General features: G+C 43.7%; 1 protein-coding gene across 1 annotated transcript; it reads left to right on the top strand.

Moving 5' to 3' along the window:
- Positions 1 to 8,009: 8,009 nt before the first annotated feature.
- On the top strand, positions 8,010 to 23,206 carry BPIFC (BPI fold containing family C). The gene is made up of 15 exons (XM_009277008.1): positions 8,010 to 8,115; positions 8,503 to 8,614; positions 8,741 to 8,869; positions 10,402 to 10,557; positions 11,360 to 11,423; positions 12,230 to 12,290; positions 13,233 to 13,324; positions 15,228 to 15,401; positions 16,116 to 16,169; positions 17,474 to 17,644; positions 18,195 to 18,262; positions 19,593 to 19,635; positions 20,491 to 20,554; positions 21,334 to 21,410; positions 23,165 to 23,206. Exons 1-15 carry the CDS (start codon positions 8,010 to 8,012, stop codon positions 23,204 to 23,206), a joined length of 1,413 nt encoding a protein of 470 aa, XP_009275283.1.
- The last annotated feature ends 1,812 nt before the right edge of the window (positions 23,207 to 25,018 follow it).

The raw sequence follows: 25,018 nt of genomic DNA, 5'->3' as shown, positions 1-25,018 counted from the left end.
GAGGTGGTGGATGCCCCATCCCTGGAAACATTCAAGGTCAGGTTGGACAGGGCTCTGAGCAACCTGATCGAGTTGAAGATGTCCCTGCCCACGGCAGGGGGGTTGGACTAGATGACCTTTAGAGGTCCCTTCCAACCCAAACTGTTCTATGATTCTATATACTTAACCTGTTCCACTATTTAATTACCTTCAGAGTAAAATTTTTTTCCTAATATCTAATCAGTATTTCCCATGTTCCAACTTGTTCTGTTGCCTTTTGTCCTATCACCACACACTTCCAAGAAGAGTCTGGCTCCATTTTCTCTGTATTCTCTGATCAAAAAGTTGTAGACAACAAAAAGGTCTTTCAAGCCCTCTCTTCTCCAAGCTGAGCAGGTCTGATCTCTCAGACTCTCCTTGTAGGCCATGTTCTCCAGCCCCCTTGGTGGCACCTGCTGGACTTGATCCAGAATGTCAATATCCTTCTTGTACTGGGGAGCCCAAACTGGACACAATACTCCAAATGCAAGTATCAAATAGAAGGGAAGGATCACTTACCTGGACCTGCAGACTTACGTTCAACTTGTTGTCCACTAGGGCTCCCAGATCCTTTTCTGCAGAGCTGCTTTCTAAAGAGCCACCAGCCTGTACTGCTGCAGGGAGTTATTCCCTCCCAGATGCAAGACTTCACACTTGCTCTTGTTAACTTTATGTGCTTCCTGTCAGCTCACTTCTCCAGCTTGTCCAGGTTTCCCTGAATAGAAGCCCTGCCCTTCAGCATGTTGACTGCTCCCCCCAATTTGGTGTCGTTCACAAACTTCCTCAGAGTGCACCCTGTCCCATCATCCAGGTGGCATTAAACAATTTTGGTCATACTACTGTGTGGGACCTCCACTAGTTACTCGTCAACAGCTGGACTCTGCTGATCACAGCTCTTTGATTCTGGCAGTCCAGCCAATTTTCCACCTACATTCTCCAGCCCATATGTCACCAACTTGGTGATGAGACTAAGGGAGACTGTGTCAGTCAAAGGCCTTGCTGAAATCAAGGTACAGAACATCCACTGCTCTCCCCTTGTCCATAGTACCAGTCAGCTCATCACAGAAAGCAATGAGGTTGGTCAGGAATGGTCTGCCCTTGGAAAACCCATGCTGGCTGCTCCCAGTCACCTTCTTAACCTTCACGTGCTTTCGAAATGGCTTCTAAGACATTTTGCTCCATAACCTTCCCAGGGACTGAGGTGAGACTGACTTCTCTGGATCACCATCCTTGACCTTCTTGAAGACAGATGTGACGTCTGCCTTTTTCCAGTCAGGAGGAACCTCTCTCAAGTGCCATGACTTTTTGAAGGTGATAGGCAGCAGCTTCACAACGAGATCAGCCAGGCAGAACCTTCAACACCTCCAGATGCATCCTGTCCGGGCCCATGGATTTGTGTATGTCCAAGTGGGTTAAGTGATCCTGAACTCTGTCTTCCTCTGCTGTGGGTGCTGTCTCACTCCCACAGACTCTGCTCAGCGACCTGGGAGGCCAGAGGACAAGTCTTGCTGGTAAAAATGGCCTTTTCTATGTCTCTTGTCACTAGTACACCAGCCCACTGAGCAATAAGCCCACATTCTCCTTAGCCTTCCTTTTGCTATCGATGTACTTACAGAAACCTTTCCTGTTGCCCTTCACCTCCCAAACTGATTTCAGCTCCAACTGAACTTTGGCTTTCCTGCCTTCATTCCTACATGTGCAAGCAATATCTTTGTGTTCCTTCCAAGTAGCTGATCTCAGTTTCCATCTTCTGTATGCTTCCTTTTTGTGTTTGAGTTCACTCAGGAGCTCCATGTTCATCCATGCTGGCCCTCTGCCACAGTTGCTCAACTGTCTGAACATTGTAATGGACCGTTCTTATGCTCTGAGGTGGCTGCCCTTGAAGATTAGCCAGCTCTTCTGGGCCTCTGCTCTCCAGGGCAATTTCCCACAGATCCTGCCAAGCAGGTCCCTGAAATCTGCTCATCTGAAGTCTACGGCTGTAATTCTGTTCTTTTTCTTGCTCGCTCCTCCCAGGATCTGAAAGTCCACAGTCTCATGCTCACTGCAGCCAAGGCTGCCCTTGGCCTTTACATCATCCAGCAGTTCTTCCTTGTTTGTGAGTAGCTGCAGCTCTTTGAGGGTATCAATCTCCAAATAATTCTGTACCTCTCATATTTGTAAAATGGAGCTGGAAGCTTTCTTTTGTCTTATGTCAGTGTCACCAGAGACATTCAACCAGGAGATATTAAAAGTGTATGGAAAGGAAAACTAGTCTACAAATGTCACACTACAGAGAAGTTCAGTTCTAACTTGGGACAGAAATGTGGCTTGCATTTGATTTTTAGCTGAATCAGATTATTTATCTAGCTGGCTGCTACAGTTTTTTACTAAAAAAAGCATCCTGAAACCAAACAGCAGTAAATCACAGCAGGGCTTCCAATTCATTGTATTCTGCAGTAGGTGAAGAGTGACTAGAAAAAGAATGGAAGAAGAAGAACTCAAAAAAAATGGAGATCTTTAAATAGTTTGGTGTCCCTCATTGATAACACTTCAGGCACTTTCTTCTGCATATTTGGGGAGAATTCATGAGATATAGGGGAAAAAGAAAACTAAAGCCCGGGTGCCCATCTCTTCTCTCTTCCAACGGGACATGTGCTCCAGGATGGTCCAACAAGTGCCATGGCTCGATGGGCCTTTTCAGACCAGAGCCATAGCTTAGCACAACACTGCCCCTTAAGCTCTAGTCCTCTGGCTGTTTTTCACAAACAAAGCAATTGTTTCTCCTAGGACTAAAGAGGATGCTCTATACGCCAACAGTTCCCTCATATCATCCTATACTTACCTACTGGTCAGGGTACCATTTTTGATCTGATGTTGTTTCCCGACTGACAGAACAACGGAAACGATGCCTGTCCCTCAGTGTGCCGCAGACTAGAGCGCACGGAGAAAAGGGAGAATTGGGGAGGCAGGGAAAGGGGACCGCTGGACCACTGAGCCAGAGGCAACGATTGGAATCATGGAAAGCCAAAATCATCTGCAGAGATGCAGCAACAAGTCTCCATTGATTGCCATACTGGTAAGATCATTGGGTTTCTTGTGCATTGGGTAAAAAGGATCGCAGTCTATATCCCCTTTAGCATATAGATCGAACCAAATGCTTGGTGGCTCAACAGAGAAAATTGAAAACAAACATTCCTTTTAGAGGCTTTTTGTAACACCTTGAAAGGTGAAAAGTTTGGATGTAGAAACTATTTATAGCAAATTTGAATGTGCTATCTGAATGTGTCTATAAGCAGATATCTGGCTTTTACTGCTATATTTGTAGAAGGAAATGATGCAACTGTTCTGGAAGCCTTAGTGTGTCTTTGTTAACTTTTGCTGAAAGTTTTATCTAAACTGGGTGGTACTCCATTAGAAGAACCATAAAATGTTAAAAGGATATGATGAGGATAAGCTGAGATAGTTTTCAGACAATTCAGTTGTTTGTAGATCTTGGAGATCTCTGTGGAGCGAAACAGTGGAGCTTTTCCTTGCTTTGAAGGAACTGCAGAACTTGTGCAAAAAATTTAAATGAGAGGTTTATGTAACTGAGGGTGTGATTTTTATTCATCCTCAGTTGCCAGAGATACAAATAATGAAATTATTATGCATGTGACTCCCTGTGGTGAATGTTAAATCTGTGTAAAGTATGAGTATTTGTTGACTGACTGACAAATGTCTCTACCCTTTTCTATTCATGGATTGCACAATGACGTGACTCAGATTGTCTAGCAAAGTGCTCCATGCCTGAGGGAATTTGCTTGGTTTACATGCAAGCTAACTGATTAAATCACCTCTTTGACAAGCCAAGTAGTACTGGTTAGCTGAAGTACTGGTTACCTGGATAAGAGAGCAGAAGAAATAGAAAATATTGACTGCAAGGACTTGATACTATATATTTGCATCATATATATATACACTGTAGTATATATAGACTATAATATAAATACTATATAATTTATGGTTTTCTGTATCCTGAGCAATTTCAGAACAGATGGGCCTAGACAGTTGTCTTCCATCTGTTCTTCCTAGCAATGGCACATTCATTTCTTTCTTTCACAATACAGACCTGGCTATGAGTATCAGTCCTGTGGAACTACTGGAATAGAGTCTCCACTGGGGTTTCCTCTCAGGTCCATCTGAAAAGTCAGTGCTGAAACGGTATGCCACGAAGGCAGCATGTCACCCCGAGCTCAGCATCCTGGCACCTGAGCACCCCCACCCAACAGTTTACATTGCCCTCTGCTTAGTCCCTAAATTAAATTAGAGTGGTAGATTTAATCTGGGACACCCAAAATAGTTTGGGACATGATTACCAGAGAGACCACTCCCTGCGTGATGCCGCTGAAGATGGCAGCAATTGGCTGTCTTCAAGCTCACAGCTCTTTTCTTTAAAAGACGGGGTCGTGGCTGCAGAGGGTTTTCCCTGCAGCATCCTCAGCCCTGTGGTCTGGTACAGCAAGAGTCTTCTCTTCAGCCTTTGGAGGAGAGGTATGGTAACAAATACGTTGTGATTACTCTTTGTTGTGGAGTGGCTTTGTTGGGAAGAGATAGATGTAGCTAAATCTGGCTAAATTTTGAGATTTTAAAAGTGGTGAGAACTGCGCCTATGTCAAAGACACATTTCCTTCCAGTACTTTGTTTTTGTTCTACACATGAAGCGTGTTCCTTTTACCTCTCGATTTCTGTCAGTTAAAATTAAAAAGAAAATATTAGTCATACAAAAAGGCAAAGGTGTTCTGTGGGATTACCTCAAACTGTCTGTTACACAAAAATTAAGTCAATGTTAGGTCATAATTTTGCAGTTTGCTTAAATTGTGATCATGACTGAAAATATTTTAGAGGTTTGAGATATATTATTACCTCTGATAATGAAACAGCTAGTGAAAGATGCAGCAACATCAAAACAAATTTTCAGGTATTATGGGAGAGGCAGTTGTCTGTTTCTAGATGGTTTCATCCCAGCTCTGCAACAGCCCCGTGGTAACTGAAGAAATTTTTTACATAAACGTAATGCTAGAAAAGATGTATTTTCATGTATTTTCAGCTGTCCATAATGCAGTGTAGTAGTAGGGAATAAGGAAAACCATCATAATGTGACCTGTTTGCCATTCTTGCTGTGAACCTCAGACAACAGATAACTCCACAGAGGACTGTTCCCAGCTCTGGGGAAAAAACAAACCTGTTCTCTGATTTTGTCCAGTTTGGTTTTAAAATTCTCCCTCAAGGTGGCTTCTCCCAGTCTCCCTGGGAGACCTTGTTGGCAGCAACAGCTTCTGACTTTCACACTACATGCAGCCTGTGGTTCATACAGCATAGCTGTAAACGATCTCAGTTTAAATCCAGTCACAGAAGCTCTTGGGATGGGCATTTGCTTCACTCATTCACTACCCCTGTGGTAAATCCTGTAGAGCCAGCAAGAACTACTGTGTGACATGCATGAGAAGGGAGGGAGAGCCAAGTGATCATCCACTGCATAGCCGACCGAGTACAGGGGAAATGGGGGGACATGATCATGGGTTAGCTAGCTAGTCACGATCAGTGGTGCCACCCATACATTTTCTTGATTGTTCCTGCTTGGTTTTTGGGGTTGGGGTTTTTTTTTGGGGGGTGGGCATGCACGCTGTTGGTTTTTTTCATGCCATCAAAGGGAGTGACAGGTCTTACTCTCAGTATTACAGAAAAGCTGCCATTAGCAGAATTTACTATCAGAAAGTAAATTGTCTCTGGTTATTGATAAGTTACTTGCTGGTATCTTCCAGAAGGTGGGTGTCTTTCAAAAGGCATCTGTGTCTTTAGGAGCAAGTTCTCTTTGTGAAGAATGACCACGAGGTGTGGGGCTCCCCCATTAATTGAAGGATCACCCCACAACCATACAGTGATTCGTCACCACTGGCACATAATATATATAACTGGTATAGGTTCAGCTTGCCTACGTTGGCCCACCTCAGAGGTAGACATTGAATCCTAGGAGGAAGATGAGCACTCCCCACAGGGCAATTTGTTTTAAGATAGATGGGATGTATCCCTCTCCACTATAAAGATGACTGTCTTAGATGAGACACCTAACTTTTGAACGGTTCTAATTAAATAAAACCAGTCCCACCCAAGTATATTGGGGAAGGACAACCTTCTGTGAATGATAACTTTTTTTTTTTTTGTCCTGGACATTAAGTCACTGTCCCAGGCTGTGAGTATCCCCTTAAAATTTTCTGAGAGGAGATGATAAAAGAGCAGAGTCCATTGCTGATGAGCCCAAACAAGTTAAGGGAAACAAAAGACTAGCAATAATATGTAAATTATTAGTAAAGGCATTTATCTTGCCTTTATTAATTTTTTCTTACAAAATGCTTTGAACACTGAAGTCCCTATCTGTGAATGGAGAACCAGGCTATAGCATGCTTTAGATGAGGCTGGAAATCTCAGATGCATTTAAGTGAAGAAGTATAGGCACAAAAAAGTAGTGGGGAAAACATGATAAAATACCTGCACTGTGACTTTAAAGAGGTCCAAAACAGGCAGCCTGAGAAGCTAGGTCATGGCACTCAACCTTATTAAAAAATCAGTGGTGATGTGACCAAAATAACAGATAAAGTAGACGGATGGATTTGTTTCAAGCATTTTCCTTCTTCCCCACAAGACACTAAAAAGGATTCTTTGGACACCTGGATAACCCTATCACGGGCAATGTCCTGGTTTTGTCTGGGATAGAGTTAATTTTCTTCCTGGTAGCTGGTACAGTGCTGTGTTTTGGATTTAGGATGAGAATAATGTTGATAACACACCGATGTTTTAGTTGTTGCTAAGCAGTGCTTACACTAGTCAAGGACTTTTCAGCTCCCCGTGCTCCACCGACTGAGAAGGCTGGAGGTGCACAAGAAGCTGGGAGGGGGCACAGCCAGGACAGCTGACCCAAACTGGCCAAAGGGACATTCCATACCATGTGACGTCATACTCAGCATATAAACCGGGGGAAAGCCGGCCAGGGGGCCACTGCTGAGGGACTGGCTGGGGGTCAGGCGGGGGGTGTTGAGCAATTGCATCGTGCACCACTTGCTTTGTATATTATTATTATTGTTATTATTATTATTATTATCATTATTTTATTTCAATTATTAAACTGCTTTTATCTCAACCCACGAGTTTTCTCACTTTCACTCTTCCGATTCTCTCCTCCATCCCACCGTGGGGGGGAGCGGAGAGTGAGCGAGCGGCTGTGTGGTACTCAGTTGCCAACTGAGGTTAAACCACGACAGGCAAAAAGTTGTTTAATGGGAATGAAAAAAGCAAAAATAAACATCCATTGGACCATGAAGTTTGCAAGGAGAGTTTCTGGATAAAACCTAATGCATTTATTAATATGCAGACTAGGGGATACAAAAACATTGTCTGCTGGCACAAAATTATTTTCTTTTGTTGACTGTCAGGAGGGAACATAAGGGGCTTCTCAAAGCTGTGTCTAAGATCTTAATAAGTGGTTCCTAAAGTGGGGGTATCTATGTCTTTAACTAAATGAGCTGATCAGGTTTTCCAAAGCCCTAAGACCCAGTGACATCTGTTGAATGACCAGGAGGCACTGAGAGCTCCACATATTTTGGGAAAAAATAAGCTACTTATTTCACTAGCTAGAGGGGAAAAAAAAATACATCCTAAAAATTCAGTGCCACTTCCCTTTCAACTGTTTGTGCAGGTGGATGTGTCCCAAGTGCTTTCTCCACTCCCTACGACAGTGAATAGGCTGACTTTTCTCCTCTACCCCAAGGAGCTCTATTTCTATAACAGTCAGTGCAGAACAGGTCCTCTCTTCCACGGTTGCTGGGCTTTCCACTTTCTCCATTCTGGAGGGAAAGCTGGTGTCAGAACAGCTCACTCCAGGGGGGGAAAAGGGAGTACAGCCACCACGTGACATAGCATGAACTTCTACTATCATTGTAAATATTTATTAACAGGTCCTGTAAAAAATGAGGAAGATGGTGAAGATTTGCTGTTCTCTCCTCCTCATAAGTTTGCTCAGTAGGCAACTCAACGCCAACCCTGGACTCAAAGTGAGGATCACCCAGAAGGGGTTGGAGTATGGTATGTGTGATGTTTTCAGGAGCTGCTGGTGGTATTGCATTGAATCCTGGTATGACAGACATAGGGAAGCAAGGGCAGTGGGAGGAAATGACCTGATCACAGGCTATAAAGAAAAGGAAGGTTTAAGAGCACCATATAGCAGATACAGTAAGCTGCTTGACAGCATTGTACATCATATCGACGTTCATTTGATTTCAGATATTGAATCAGTAAGTTCAACTCTTGCCATGACTAGGAGTGAGATCTGAAATAGCACCGCTGGGTCTCAAATGAGATACCCTCTTCTTTCTGACTCTGTGTCCATCCCATCTCCTAAGCCAGAAGCACATAACTATAAACTCCCAGGCAGTATCAAAGGCAAGTGAACTGATCACTATTTTCCTGTAGCCAAGGAGGTTGGGCTGGAAATCCTGAAGCAGAATATGGCGAAGGAGCATTTCCCTGATTTGAGTGGCTATGAGAAATTTGGGCTTGGTAATGTCAAATACAACATTTCAAGGTAAGTATTCTCTCCGGAGGCAATTTGTGTTTGACTGAAATTTGCATCTTGTTTTGTGTTCACCCTGACTCATGAAATACAAACTTTTCCTTTTCTTTTCTCTCCCTTATCTCCCTCATGCTCTAGAATACGCGTCACTGCTGTTGAATTCCCCAGTGCTTCCATCTCCCTCATACCTGGGAGTGGGATAAAACTGGTGATTGGAAATGCTTCTTTAACCATCGATACGAACTGGAACATAAGGACCTGGATGTTGTACGTACAGCCTCATGCGTCCTGGGATTTTTGTTGATGGAGAACATAAAGATAAAAATGCAAAGTTTAGTTTTTCTTGTGACCTCTTCATGGCAAAGGTGCTCTTTAACAGCTAGCAGCAGTAACCCAGGAGTACAGCGTGGTCCTTCTCAACAGGTCTGCTGGTGGGAGACAGCCCCTGCCCCCTCAGACATGAGCACTGATAAACAGCCCATGGCTGAGAAGCACCTCTGCGAATAGTAAAGGATTGATGCTCTAGCTGAATGCTGTCGTTGTCCAGCCTGCCAGCTAATGACACATTTAGAAAAATTGTAGTACAGTGGATCACAGTCCAGTATAATAAACCCTCCCAGTGCAGCTACACTGTTAGAAACCCTGTGCTATGCCTCCAAGAGATACGGTTCAAAAGCTGATGGAAAATGGACAAAAAAATGGCAATATCCTTAGAGCAGTCTCCACATCTTCCTAGTCCCAGGCTGTTTCAGAGGAAGGAAACCCCTCCTCCTCTTCCCCACAACTCACATTAGCTATATTGCTAAACTGACTGAATTATAGCAGTCTCTGATCTGCACTTCTGGGCTTCTGCTGGCAGGGACAGCAGAGCTGGCTGCTTGCAAGGGGAGGGGACCCGGGAGCTGGGGGTGATGGCATGGCAGGAGGGGCAGTGCCCTCACTGGCAAGTACCCAAGACAGGCAAGCAGAGCAGGTTAGTGGCAGTGACCAGGAACAGCCACCAGTCCAGATTGCCAGGCAAGCATAGTGAAGAAGCGAAGAGGAGCAGTGTAGTGACGGGGCCAAGGACCAGCCACCAGTCCAGATTGCCAGGCAAGTCCATAGTGAAGAGGCAGGTCTGAGGCAAAGCCAGGAAGTCAAGCCAGCAAAGCACCATCAGGATTAACTAAGTACAAGGTCGCACATAGGTGTACCTACAACACAGCTCGAGCAAAGACCTGAGCTCCAATGCAGATCATAAACCAAGGTTAGAGACGCCCAAGAAGGCTTTTCACAGCTCTTTCTCACAACCAAGCTATGAACAACTTGATCCGAAATAACACAGCTTCACCATACTGGAGCTGGTCTTGAGCATGGGCTGCCAAACCCCTGGGAGGGGTGGGGAAGAGGGCACAGAGCCCATTGGGGCACTCCATGGGTTTGCATCGACCCTCCTCAGATGTCAATAGGTTAGATTCCAGTACAGGTCTCTTGCCCTATCTTCTATCAGGCATATCCCAGATCCCTCTGCTGTGGGCGCAGGTCTGGGAAGTGGAACAAAATACCTTACAGTAGTGAATTATCTACTTTCCCAAATCCATCATTTTCCAAAACTCCTAGCTGGAAATCTGTGTAGAATACTCGATTCTTTGCAGACATATTAGAATCTATTTTCATTATGAGCAATGCAATAAAAAGTATTCAGATAAACAACTTCATCTTCAGTGAACAGAAAAGAGTCTGTTTAAGAGTTAATGAGTCTTGAACATTCATGAAAAATAGGGTTTTTTCAGTTATTTATTTATTTTTACTTTATGCAGCAAAGACAGTGGAAGAAGCACAGTGTACATTTCAAAGGTGTTTGTTACTGCAATCTTTTCAACACCCCTGGATAATACAGGTCATACATCAATATCACTTACCAGCTGCCGGACAACTTCTGGTGATATAGACATCAAGTTGAATGGAAAAAGTGGGTAAGTGGAAGAGATCTGTATATACTCTGGGAGAAAATAACTGTCAATGAATGGCACAGAGACAACTTCATAAAATAGGGCACCCAGAATTGCTTTTAGGCATCTATAGGCACCACAGGTGAGAATCAGGGCCCCAATCCAGTGTTAAAATGGCCAAAATTAACATTTGTCCTTGTATTTGTGCACAATGTCACTTGAGTAGAGGATAAAGACAGCATCAAACAATCCCTTGTGCTTCTTCAGCACCCACTTCTTTCCAAATATTGCTCTAATCTTCAACTCTAGGTAGAAGTTACATGCTTGTACTATGCTTTAAATACTCCTAGTCACAGTGCTATCAAAACTGAAGAACCAGACTGCTGTCTGTTGTGCCTCTGGTTACAACCCCATGCAACATTATTTCATTGTTTTCCTGTACTTCTGTCACTGTCTGAACACCACTCTTGTCACCTGGTTTTGGGTTTGTTTTTTTTTGGGGGGGGGGTTGTCTGTTTTTACTTGTATTGGAAGTTCCTAGTGCAGAGACTACTTATTCTGTGTTTGTACGTACATGATGGTGGTAATATGAAGAATTCCATATTCATAAGGATTAATCTACCAGGCTAATTGCTGAGATGGCTAGTGGTGAAATTATCTCCTTTCAAATGGTGGCTCTCTGATAGTTGTTACATTTCAGAAAGCTCCCTTGTGTACTAGAACATCACACTCAGAGGCCATCAAATTCATGTTCTGCAGAGATATCTGATTTCCTGTTAATCACCCTAGTACTTGACCCATTAATGGCTTTCTTCCTTTCCTCTAGCTTCCTGCATAACTTCTTTATCAAGTATCTGAAGAAACCCATTCACAGGAGCTTGGTCACTAACGTAAGCCTTTCAAATTGTGTAGGGGAGGGTTTTAAGGAGTATGACTTTCACAGATCAGTGCTGTGAACTTGGCAAAGGAAGAACTAGAAAAATAATGTAGTCCTATTCTGGTCTGATCAGCACGGTCACCATTTTGCCAGACAGAAATGCTTCCAGATAAAGTGCCAAGTTCATGGCCAAGATATTGGCCAGTCCACAGCTAGGTTCAAACAAGGCAGCAGTAGGGCTGGAAAATGTAGTTATTTTCCCATTCCAATGCAGAATAAGTCTCTGTCTGTGTACCTGCAGGGGTTTGAGGTGATTTTTATACTCAGCAGACAAAATATATATTGGGTGATGCATAGAGAAGTTGTAGTGCATCACCTGATAGTATGACATATTTAAACTTCATCATATCAAAGAGGTGAGTAGTTCTGATGACAACCTGCCCAGGGCCTCTGAGAGGAGACAGAGCTTGAGATGGCTGTGATTCTGCCCCAGGACAGGGATCTTTCCTGTGAGACCAATGCGAGATCTCTGCCTCCTTCTTGCGCTATTTAAGGCTGTGGTTTTGTCACCCCCATCAGGCTGTCTTTGGCAACTTCCCACTTTCTTGCCTAAAGGCAACTCTGACATAGGACATGCTTACATTGCACCAAGTAGAAACCTTGGGGAACCAGTTAGCTGGAAAAAAGCTAGTTTAGGTGTTTTGACAAACAAATGCTGCAATGTGTGTCACATAAGCAGACAGATTTGCTAGCACACAAGTAAGAGGTGCTTACAGGTCCACGCTAATCAAGCCATAACTTGAGTGTGCTTTTATACAGTCATGTCCCAACATCAGATCTGGGATCCAGTTGATAGATGAAGACCTCCGATCACTGAATGGTGAGTCACTAGTGATATCTTTTCCTTTTGCTTTCTCTGTCCTGTTCAGTGAAATTCTAGAGTTTCCTTAACAGCAGTTAGTCAGCAAAGCCTCCGGGAGAGGTATCAGACCCCACATTCTGTCTGCTCCCTTGCTTACAGGACCACAGTTAAATAAAGGGAGTGGTACGTGGACAAGCAAAAGATATTTCTGAGAAGCCAAGGACTTGGGCATGATTCTCAACTTGTGAACGTGGCAGCATGTACCCCTGCTGTCAGAAATGCCACTTAGAGGCCACGTGGCACTGATGCAAAGGCAGTTTTCCCTTCCATCCCGTGCTCTGAGTCCTCCTGCACACATAGCGCTTTAGAAGCTGAAGCCTGCTCCCCTAGCCTGCCTGGAAATTTAAGTCTTACTTGCCGATTTTTCAGACTTGCCAAAGGCAAAATAAAAAAGCTCCTTTGTAAAAAACCTTCTCACTTTAACCATTTTGGGTTAAAGTGAGATTTGCAAGAGTTTAAGGCACCTAAAGTGTTGGGCAGATACCATGTGCAAAACACAAGTACCTAATCAGATCAGGCACCCACCTTTTCTGGGAAAGTATTTGCAAGTTAGAGGCACTTTGGATGCTCTCAGAACTGCTTGACAAGAAATTCCAACACTTCCTTATGCCCTGAAGCACTGGCATGGACATTTCCTTTTTTTGATTAGACCAAATTTACTTTTCCACAATGAGAAAACATCAGACAAACTAAAGAAGGTGCTTTAAAGAAGGTGCCAGTAGAAACATCGAGCCTTAAGTCAGAAAGCATGTTAGGAGGTCCCTGGTTGTGTTTTTCCCTACCCTTTGGAATAATGCATGTCATTCTCCTTCAGGAACTGACTTAGTTTTAAGTGTACATAAAATTCTTTCTGTGCTTTTTGTAATATTGGGTATTTTGCTTTATCTACCACCTTTACAGTCCTAATGCCGATTGATGATTTGGCCAAAGTAGACTACTCCTTAAATAGCTTGCCAGCAGTATTCCAACCATTCATTGACCTGGACTTAAAGGTAATTGCCTGTAGTGCTATTAGCCAAGATTGCTGTGGGTTTTATTATTGTATGATCCACTTTCTAAGGTGAACATGATTGCTGTTCTGAACATTAGGACTCAGTATCTGAGAAGACAGACATTTCAAAGCACTATCGCATCTGTTATTGTAATTTTTTAACAATCCTCTTGTAAAATGAGTTATTTAAAAGCCACATCTTTTTTTTAATTACTGTTGAGTTGGTTATAGCAAACAGAGAGCAGTAAAAGTTGACTAAGCAAGTTAGAAGAAAAAAGAGAAAGGGAAAGGAGAGAAAGGGAAAGGTATTCAACTTCATCCTTCTCTCACGGTTGATTTAATATCTGGGACTTCTTTGTTCAGTCAGTCAGGGGAAGATTTCTACACATTGCACTAACTAGATGCATCTGCTGTCAGATGAGAGAGGAAAAGAAAGAGCAAGACTATAGGAGCAAGAATTAAGTCTCTGGCACCTTGAATGGGAAGACAGATGAGCCTTGAAAAAGCATGGGAGCCCAAGGAGCGCTGCTGAGTTTGAAGGCCTGAAAGTTTCTTTCAAATAAAGGAAAAAATCTCCTTATGTATTGAAACTAAAATCAGACTAGTTCCTAATTCTAAAATGACTTGATTGTCATTCTGTGTAAGGTGATTTGGTTGAAGGTAGTAATCATCATCATAGTATCTAAGATCCTTCATTAAGTTTAAGATGCCTTGCGCTAGGTGCTCTTCAAAGGGAGACTGCAAAGACAGTCTTGTCACAAAGATCTTATAAACTAAGTAAAAACAAGACACAACAAGGAAATAAGAGAGGCGGGAACATAAAGGAACAATAAGCTAGTGTCAGCCGGTATGGTAAACACTGGTCTCGGCACACCAGCTCTACAGCTGCTGTCAAGCTCTTCTGGGTATTGTGGAAACTAGATTTTAAGCAGGGACTTGAGGTAGACTAAAGAGGTAATTTACGTCATGGCTGTTTACAAGAGCTACGCTCCCACATAAGATGCAACATGGGGGAAAAATACAAAGCGAGTGACTGTTAAATCCAGCAAGTGAGGATTGAATGGGGAGGTCATCAGCAAAGTGACTCAGCACTTTGTAAGTGTTTTGATAGTCCTTAAAGGGCAACACAAAATTTAGAGATAGACGGGGAGGAGTCGAGAAAATAAAGACACAGAGAATACATTTGAGATGAAACATAAAGGGGAAACTAATAAAAGGGATAAAAAAAATCTTAACCTCTGAGTACCTTCCTCACTTTAAATCAGTTTTATCTTTTTGTTTAATCTGGGTGCATTTGGAAGTATTAGATCTACAAGCCTTGGCTAATACCACGGGTAGTGCAAAAGACAACATAAGTGTTTTTAGGATTGTCTGACAAAACTTTCCTTTCTCTCATAGGCATTCTTTTGTCTGAACAAGTTACCAACTTGCTTCTGGGTAGAATAAGGTGCTGATTTTGACCTAGAAATACCTCTGATTTTGGAAATCCATTTTGTAATTGAGACCATTGAATAGCTCTAGGCAGCAGTTCTCAGATTTAAATTCCTGGAGATGGGGAAAGGAGAAAGTAAGGCTTTTCAATAAGGACCCTTAGTCATACTCTTCATGCAGTATGTAGACCCTTAATTTAGAGGCTTTGTTTTCTGAGGTGGTAGGCTGTCTTCAGTAGGTGATCAGCATCTCAAAAGATAGATCTCAGGTGTCATCTGTGAAGGTGTCCAATCTCTGGAACTTGTCTTCACGACCTGCTTGAAAGCACCAAGGCCTCAGAGTGTTTAACAAAGCCTATGTACTGATTTGTGAATAGCCTGAGCAAGGGAAAGGAAAGTAGCGTTAATTCTCTGCAGTCATGTTAATGTCATGCTTTGACTCTGATTTTTTTTACCTCTGCCAATACCTTTCAGGGGATAGTCTATCCAGCTGGAAACTGTTCTGACCCTCCCTATGTGGCAGCTCCCTTCACTATCCCAGACCAAAGTGACTCCATGCTCTACCTTGCCTTCTCTGAGTATTTCTTTCAGACCTCCTCATTTGCTTACTACACTGCAGGGGCCTTCAACATCACCATTGCGGAGGAGGTGAGTAGGACACAGAGGAATGGGATCAGAGTGGCTCAGGTCATCCAGGATGGGGTTTTGACCTGTCAGTTGTCAGTATGTGGCCATATAAAGCTGCTAATTGGCCTGCAAAGTCCTGAGACAGTAGATCATAAATACTAGGGTATTGTTATGCTTTTTTATTTATGTTCCATATAGATGCCTCAGGCCACAGCCAGGGGTGCCAAGTTCCACTGAGCAAGGTACCAAATACTGGCAACTTTGCTACAAAACAGAAGGTTTTTGTAGACCTGAGGCATAGACTTTTCTGACATGGACAAAGGATTTACTCTGGGGAATTTAGCAGCCTCAGTGGCTGTTTTCTGAGGGGTCTTCACGGACTGAAAGTACTACAGGGGCCATGGAAGCAAAGCATATGTCAAAGTACAGTAGCTGTGGCTTGGAGGCTAGCAGACGTGGCTAGCCTGTCTCCAGGAGGTTCAGTAAGTCCCAAAACCTACAGACTGCAGCCCAAACTATAATGATATTAACCATTTGCTTTCCCAGGAAGCATTTTGGCATATATTATTGGGAATTAGCTTTAAGTATACTTAGTCCCTTAAGAATATTTCTGAGAACAAAAGGTACAGAATCAAAAATTCATTGAAATGGCAGTAATAATGCATTTAAACAAAAGCCGACCATGAAAGTCAAATCTGGTAAACTCTTTTATCTTTTTTTTTCTTTTTTCTCCAGACTTGCAGCTATTTTAACATAAGCACGGAGATATTTGGCAGTATCATCCCTGAGGTGAGTATCATTACTTCCACAGACTCTTAGGAAACCAGCCAGTGTGGCTGTCGGGCACCTCACTACTGGTGTATCCCAAAGGCTTGTAGGGCCAGCAGGGCTCCTGCGCTAGAGAAGCAGGCACATGTATGCCTCGTAACAGCAGAGCAGATGGGTCTTGTCACCTCCCACCCCCACAATGAGTTGCATGACTTGCGCTGTTACCAAACTTGGCCCATAATCTTGCACATCAGTCTTTACTCTAGGCACTGTGCCAAAGCCACAGCTGTTCCCACCTAAAACCAACTCTAGGCAGGAAAAAGTTTCCAGTCATGAGTCCTGCTTTGAGAGACTTCTGGGAGTGCCTCAGATCAGAAATAACACCTTTCTCCTGCCCAAACCTGCATAATTGTCTTTGCTTCACTACTAGCCTGTGACTGACTAGCAGAAAGGAATCCAGTAAAGACCTGGGAAGGTACTACAGCAGCCATGTGTGGGAAACCAGGCTAACAGATAGGCAGAAAACATTACATCTATGGAACAGACATGGCAGATGCACAGGGTTTCCATTTATTTTAGGTGGAGGAGATGAATATAACAGGACAGAGAATATAAGCATGCATGGCTTCCAGCAGCCTTCTCAGACAGAATGAGAAACCAAAAATGAGCTTAAGAGACCCTAGGCCATGAATGCTGAGGTTGGGTGAAATTGGACTCGTGGTTCGAAGAACCTTGTTTGCTTCCCAGATGATATTAAGTTCCTCCCTCAGAAATCTAAGAATGCTCCAAGGGCAGTCATCATGGCCTTCTCTGTAAAATGCCATAAGCATTGATGCTAATATTCCACCCCCTCGGTTCTAAGTAATGAACTTGGTGAGCCTTCTCGCTCTTCAGGCGATGGACAGAGTGAGGCTCCTCCGAGGACAGTCCAGAGCAGAAACCTGTCTCACGAGAAGGGTGAATCTCAAAGTGAACGACTCCTGAGTTCTTTTATTGTGTGACTTAAACATCATGTTCATGTTCCATTCCTTTCACAAAAAAGTATTTAAGTATTTAGTTTCTCTCAGAGTGATATAGAAGAAATGGTATTCCTAGAGTGGAAGGAACTTTCCACTGCATTCCTGATGCGGCCAATACTGTTAATTTATCACCACAGAAAACTACTTCCTGCTTGCTTGAAAGAATCTTATGTTAGCAGCTGTCCTTAACCTCGTCTTAAGGAACTACTTCAAAATGATTGCTTCAGGAATGAGAGAATGCAGTATTCTGATCTGTTCTACAAGAAAAGCGTTATTCTGTCTTTTTTCTGTCTTGGAACTTTACAGGTAGCCAAATATTCAGTTACACCCTACCCAGTGATGTTGAAGCTAACGGCTACTGAAATACCTATCATCAGCTTAGAGCAGGATTCCTTCACGGTAGAGATCCAGGGCTCCATGGAGGTGTTTGCTGTTCTGCCAGACTCAACCCCCCAGTCGTTGTTCACAATGAACATAGTAAGTACAACGAACAAGGTGACATTTAACTCAGGGTTAAATAAGTTTGTTCATTCCTTCTGTTAAAACTCTGTCCAAGAAACAAAGTGCCAGATTTCTAGTACTTAAACATGCAAACTCCCCTTAGTCACAGGTGGTGCCTATGTGGCCTCACTTAAACTATAGGACATGTCTATGATGAAGAACATTTTCCTATAGATGGACAAAAATCCGAACATATAGCAACTCTGATTAACCAAAGTTTTGTTCTCTGGAATGACAGTTCTGCAGGCATGAGTCATGCCTCTTGGCAACTTGTTCATTTAACTGAAAATGTCTTTAATTAGTGGAATCTCATTACCCACATTTCAGCTCTTGTCAGTGCCATTCAGATAAGCAGACATTTATTGTGTGCAGCCTTGCATGGGCCATAGGCTAGGGAGAAAGTTGCATCTACATGAAACAGCTTCCGTACATAACTAGGAAGATGGTATTTCTGTATTTGTGACTAATTCACAGCAAGGGTCCTGGGTTTTTTTGTCTGATAACCCATGGTTTCTTTCTTCTGCAGGCAGCCAACACCAGCATTGCCCTGAATATATTTGACCAGAAACTGATGGGCTCACTATGTTTGAACAGGTAATTTGACCTGGGATGGAAAGGATTTCCAGCCATTTGGAAGTGTTAGCAATCCCAACATTAGCAGTTTAGGCACATGATCAGATAATCATAATGTAATGAATGTGTTTCCCTGGTGAGTTCAGCTGCATTAGATTCTCTGATTCTCTGTGTGGCTGTACTTGTACAGTCTAGAGGAGTCAGGAAGCTTCTCTGTGACAAGTGCCACGGTCCCCAAGGGACTGCCCACCAGCTGTGGATTGCTGCAGGGCGGTGGTCTCATTGGAATTCTCTGTTCCTGACATCTACTCTCCCCTCTGAGCTAGATAAATGAAGCGTGCAGGGCAGTTATGATGACCATGAATCACTTGGAGGGCTTCCCTCATCCCTTTCCAGCTGGCAAGATGCAACTGCTTTCTAGCCCACCTGTGCCACTAGAAAAGTGCAGAGGGGTCCAGGACACGGTAAAGAATCTGGACCACTGCAGTTCTCCTACGCTGATATTCTTATAGCAGAGATTGTCCAGCTGAGGCACTGCAACTCCCAAGGGTCAGAAAGCTGGAGACCAGAGGCTTGGGCATTTAGACATCTAACATGTCACATTTTATAGAGAGAAGCTCTGTATACCAGGACCTCACAGCTGGCAATTGGGACCCTGATTTCACAAAAATCCCTTGGGAAGACAGTTATAGGGTTGGGAATATGCAGAGTTTGTCAGGGCACAGAGACGTTAGGAATTTAAGGAGGAGAGTGCTGATAGCAATTTTTGCAGCAACATTCAGAGAAAAAAATCTAGAGTGTGCTGAGAGCTGGGATGCTGGTTCTGTGGAAACTCAGAAATCATGTTTTGAATACATGTTTGGGTACTTGAATATGTACTGAATAAGTGTTTGAATTTGGAAACAGAGACCTTAGCAACACAGCCCTCAGCAGCAGTACCATACAATGAACAGAATTTTTCTTCCTACTCCAGTAAGGCTCACATCAAAGCATTATGTAGATGTACCAAAATCCTTGCAAAATATCTGAGAGCCTGCAAGTCCTTGATGCTAGCCCTGGTAAAGTCAATTGTCAGTAGGATTTTCAAAATACAGCACAGAGGGAGAAGCGCACTCACATTGCTGGCTACAACCCTTCTAGCATACTCTTTTTCATGCGTGTTCAGCAATGCCCTAAGAAAACCACCTCTTTCTCTATGAGGCAGTATGCATTGTGTAAAATATATTGCTTCCAAAATCACTTTACAGATGTTTCTTAAGGCCTGGAGCTCTACAGCAGTGACTGCACATGACTAGAATAATGTGTGTTTATCCTTTCTAGTGACTCAGCTTGTTTCACTTCTTTCCCTCAGGCTCCAGTTCTCCCTAGCCCACTCCAATGTTGGCTTTTTCGAGGTAAGCAAATAGTTTAAGCACATAGGAAATGCAAACCAGGAATATCAGTGATATCACGGCTAAAGAGTAAGCAGCTAAATTTTATTTGTATTTCTAAATCATTTGGCTTCAGTCCTGGGTGGCTCTTTTCCTGTCTTCTGGCAGCCACCTATCTGCTGTGGACTTAAAAGTGTATTCTTTGGGGCAAGTTAATGTTCTGAAAATGAGATATTCTGTAGTTCCCCTGACCGGTGTATCATATTTCATCAGTAAGCAGGAGAGATCTCTCGAATCATAACGGTGAAATGCACAGTGGTAATCTGAACTGTAGCAGCAGATGGAGCAGTGTGCTGTCTAAGCGATCACACGCACGACTGAGGCAGAGGCACTCCATGTGGTGCACTGGCGCTCATCACAGATGCTCAGAATTACAGCAAGGAATGGGAGCCAAAATACTAGTCTCAGATGCCTGAAATAGTGCAGTTGTGGGCTTACAGGGGAAAACCCTGCCTCCGCAGAGAGTCGTTTAATTCTGAGTGCAATCAATCAGTTCCAAGTAGCTGAGGAGAAAGGATGAAAACTGCTCTGGTCCTGCTTTCCTATTGGTGATAAATTACCTCACAAATAAAGGAAATAGACTGTTTTAAATGAAAACGTTGTCCAAGCATGATGAAAGCCATTTGCATTTTGCATCTCACTTCCTTTGCATCATTCCAAAGACTTAAGATCCAAAGTTCACCTGAGCTTATGACTCTTTTGGGCCAAATGAGAGCTGAAAGTTGAACATGAGCCTACTGACTCCATCCAGGATTAGGGCATGACAGTTCTACCGCTATCAGGAAGAGATGTCTAACTCAATTTTCTTGTCTGTGGCAGATCTCGCTTCTCGAGAACATCCTGTCTTACATTTTACAGACTGAAGTAATTCCATCAGCTAACGGTAAGGCTGTATTTCACAGCATCAGCTAAAAGCTTCCAGCAGAGTGAGTGATTCTAGGAACTTCTACTGACTTTCTGCTTAAGTTTCCAGTTCCCACCAACTTGAGTGGAAAATGACCAGCAGCCAGTAAGCAGTGGAAGGGGGAGATTGATCTGTAGGGGTGTAAGTGTGCCCTCTCACTGGCACCATTCTGCAAAGAGGGCAAAAAGGGCTTGGAAACTCATAATTCATCTGCCTTCACCTCGCTCAAGGTGGCCCTGATGCATCAGTGAGAAGCATGTCTCTCTAGCCTGCATACCTGCCTGAGGCCACTCTGTGTGAAATGTATTCCTCTTTATCAGACCAGCACAGGGCTTTTGCCTCTCATAAATCCTATTTAAGGCCCTGGAGGGAGACATAGCTTTGTGCCAGCCCTCTGTACCAGGATGAACTTCACTTTCCTTAATTAATGGAGACAAATGGGAAGGGGTTCTAATGATGCTAGAGCTGTGTTAACAATCCCTCAGGTCACTAGGGACAAATCACTGACTATGTAATGTGTTGAACATGAAATGCCTTGGTTTGGCTGCAACACTCCGCCAACAGAAAAGCATCTGTAATTCTTTTTCCCCATTGGTGAATGAGCATCCTATCTACCTCCCAGGGTTGCTTGTGAAGACTAAGAGGTTAATTGTTGTAAACAACCTAGAAATCTCGGGATAAACAGGGTTGTTGAAGGGCAGGTATTTATTGTCTTTCCAATGCATGCCTAAATAATTGTGTTTTTCTCTTTTTTTAAGCTAAACTGTCAAAAGGATTCCCTCTTCCCAATCTGGCCAATGTCACCTTGACGAGACCTCACATTACAATTGTACAGGTGAGATTTTGACACTCCTATGAAAGGTTATCCCTTATGAAAGGTTATCCCTTATGAAAGGTTATCCCTCTTTTTTTCTTTTGTTTTCCTTTTTTTTTTTTTTTTGGCTAGGCATTTATTCACCTTCTGTTTGTACAAGCAACTTGCTGGATTTGAGCTAGTTAGGCAGTAAAAAGCCCTGGGTTTAAAATGAGATCTGCAATAATGGTAAAATCCTATTAGAAACAAATTTCTCTCTCTTTGAGAGGAGAAGTTAGAACTGAACACATAACCACGGAGTGATCAAATGCACAGCTTGCTCAGCCTTGCAAGTTGCAATTCAGTGTGAAAACAGGTTTACCTTTAACATTTTGTTCAAGTTTGGCCAATCAAATCAAATTAGAGTTACCGCTATCCACACAGTCCTGATGAATTTAACAGGAATAGTTGAAATACGAGAGGGAAGTGAATTCGATTTTGTGCACCTAGGATGACTGGATTTTGTTAATAATTGGTGATAATGACTGAGACTAGTAGTCAAAAGTAGTTAGTGAGCTCCCAGAAAATATTCTTTGCCCTCTGGTTATTCTTCTGCAAATCTAGCCCTTAGTTTGAACATACAGAATGTTGCTAGACAATCAATCAGCACAAGGGCATTGCTGACAAACGAACTCCCAGAAAATGGGTAAGCCTGTTACATTTCTCCACTTGTTTACCAACTTCTCAGTTATTTTCAGCTTTGCAGAGACAGTCTCAAATCCTTGTTTGTGGTTAAGCACAAAGCACAACTAAGGAAAGGAAAGGAAAGGAAAGGAAAGGAAAGGAAAGGAAAGGAAAAAAGGAAAAAGGAAAGGAAAGGAAAGGAAAGGAAAGGAAAGGAAAGGAAAGGAAAGGAAAGGAAAGGAAAGGAAAGGAAAGGAAAGGAAAGGAAAGGAAAGGAAAGGAAATGCAAAGGTTGTTTTTAATTTTTCTTTGCATCCCACATACCTGGCAGCAGGCAGCTATGCAGTCCCTACAAAATATAATTGCTTGGAGACTGCTTTTCAGTGGCACTAGTTGCCAACAGTCTTATAGGCTAATATGAACGAAGGATTTTAGTGGTTCTGTGGGGCCCGTTCCCCACCTCACTTTGTCTAACCAGTCTCCTCATCAGGAACTAGGAATGAGAGAGGACACAGGAGAATTGCTATGCCCTATCAACGTGAATGGGATTCCTATTTAAAAGCTAGTTCTATAGTCTCCACTTCCAGTCCCAGTCTATTGGCTGTGGTCAATAGGAAGAAAGACAATTCTTCCCACTTTTCATAGATAACCATATTAAGACTGTGATGGGCTGCTCTCTGCAGGTTCATTGCTCTGTATGGACTGACAATGGGGGAAGCTTTAAGGACAAGTTTAGATTAGACAGCTAATTCTTAAGTGGCTCAAACTAGGTAAAAAATAATCCCACCTTGTGATGATTGCCTAGTTGCCTCAAGGCTTAGATGAACTTTCCTGGGTAGGCTGTATGATCTTCAGACGTCCCTTCTGTTGCTAGCATGGTGCAAAGGGATAGCACCAGTGAAGGATGAGGCTCTTTTGCAAAGTTCAAAGGACAGGGTTTAATAAAACTTGTTACTTCCCAGGCTCAGCTGTTCTCAGTAGATTTTCTGACCTTAAACACCAGGATCGAGTTGAAATTTAAAAAAACCCAAAAACCAAACAACAAAACCAAACAAAATAACACCTTCATTTTGTAATTCATAGCACTTCAGTGACTGTTCTTCTCCCCACAGGGATACATGTTGATTTCTACTGATGTCCACTACAAACACTAAAGGAGAAGAGAGACCATTTGTTAAGCATGAACTTCAAATCAATAATGTGACTCTGAAGGCTAAACACTGTCCAGTTCTGCTGAAATGTGTAACTTGAGCTCTGACGAGGGCACTGTCGTCCTGGCTGAGGGCGAAGGGGGGATGCAGGGAGGCAAAGAAAGCTGATGGAATGGTTAGGCTGTACAACGGTGGTAACGAGCAGACCCAGAGGAGAACATGTGACACATGCTTGACATTATTTATTTTGGAGTTTAACTGATGCAAAAATGTTTTTAAGATTAATGCCTCTCTTGAAATACAGTCTTGTCTATACACTTCCAGAAAGGTGCTGCTGTCTCTCAAGAGAAGGAAAAGTACATTGTCAGAATGCTGCTAGGGCAGATGTGCCTGCTAATCTGTTTCTACTGTAACGATCTTAAATACCTTCCTTCTGAACATGATGCATTAAGTGAGCCTTCTCCAGAACCACGTCAGACTGGGAACTGTCCCAATTACAATGGGAACTAAAATCTTTGCAGTGCCTTAACTAAACTCTTAACATAAATCTAAACAAAGATGCAGAAGCAGTTCAGGAAGAGAGACAAAAGTAGCACTACTACTGCCTTTGATAGTCCCTCTCCCCCTGTGACTCTTCAAATCCTTGTGTCTGTCACGTCCCCTGTTTAGCATTGCTTAGCCAGGTTAGATACATTTAACTCCTTGAATGTTTCTGTGTAAGTCTTTTAAGTCTAATCCTCCAACATCTTTGTCAATGTTTCTCTAGATTGAAATAGTTACGGATACTTTACTTCTTACTTCATTTTGGTATGTTGTCTTACCCTCTTTCTTTCTCCTCCTTTTTCAATACTTCATTAGTGTGCAAATCCGAACACGGTTCTGCAGAGGGATATGCCTGCCCTGCAACGCTTAGATGTTTGTGCTTTGGCCAAACCTGGACGGGAAGCCGGCTCAGGCCTCCCAAACTAGTACCAACAGAGGAGAAACAAAGGCTGGGACACCACGGCCCGCTCTGTCCTGCTGCTTTTGTGAGCCCCAAACCACCCCTGCGCACAGCCCATCCACCTGGCGTGGTGCCCAGACCCTAGCCATCCCCACACCTCTCGCTCAACGGGAGCCCTTTTCAAGCCAAGACTGAATGGCAAAAAGCTGTTTCCCTCGTGCTGAGAAACGCAATTGATGATGATGGGGTGCGGGCAGCTTTTGCCTGGCTGTAGCTAAGCAAACTCTACCCATCCACCTGCAGCAGGGCGGTAGCTAAATACCCCGCAGGCCGACACTGCCCTGCCCTAGGGGGACAGCACGCACAGACACAGAGCTTTCGTTAGCCACAGGCACGTGAAAAAACACTTGTGTCTTCCGCAAAGCCAGCCCAAAAGTCATATGCGGCGTGAGGGAGGAGGCGGCCGGGTACAAACCCGACCTCATTCACGCCAGCATGGCCCAGGCCTGCACTCCCTTTCACGCCCTCGCCCCACGGGCACTGGGTGGCCGACCCGGCCCTGCCCTGCCCTAGGGGGACAGCACGCACAGACACAGAGCTTTCGTTAGCCACAGGCACGTGAAAAAACACTTGTGTCTTCCGCAAAGCCAGCCCAAAAGTCATATGCGGCGTGAGGGAGGAGGCGGCCGGGTACAAACCCGACCTCATTCACGCCAGCATGGCCCAGGCCTGCACTCCCTTTCACGCCCTCGCCCCACGGGCACTGGGTGCCTCGCCCGGGCTGCCCCACCCGCTCCAGTGCCGTGGGAGATGGCCCTGGCATGGGGCTTGACTGGGGCCGGCCGTGGGGGCTTGACCCCGCATCTCCGCCA

This window comes from Aptenodytes forsteri, unplaced genomic scaffold (assembly GCF_000699145.1).
Source record: "Aptenodytes forsteri isolate BGI_AS27 unplaced genomic scaffold, ASM69914v1 Scaffold482, whole genome shotgun sequence".
Taxonomy (NCBI): Eukaryota; Metazoa; Chordata; class Aves; order Sphenisciformes; family Spheniscidae; genus Aptenodytes; species Aptenodytes forsteri.
Note: the sequence above shows the minus strand (reverse complement) of the source record. Positions and strands in the feature narration are given on the sequence as shown.

What these genes read in the sequence shown, in the direction of transcription:
- BPIFC (XM_009277008.1), top strand. Translation starts at nt 8,010, where the DNA reads ATGGTGAAGATTTGCTGTTCTCTCCTCCTCATAAGTTTGCTCAGTAGG. An exon ending in ACATCACCATTGCGGAGGAG is followed by an intron (nt 15,402 to 16,115) that starts GTGAGTAGGACA and finishes TTTTTTCTCCAG; the next exon opens with ACTTGCAGCTATTTTAACAT. An exon ending in AGTAATTCCATCAGCTAACG is followed by an intron (nt 20,555 to 21,333) that starts GTAAGGCTGTAT and finishes TCTTTTTTTAAG; the next exon opens with CTAAACTGTCAAAAGGATTC.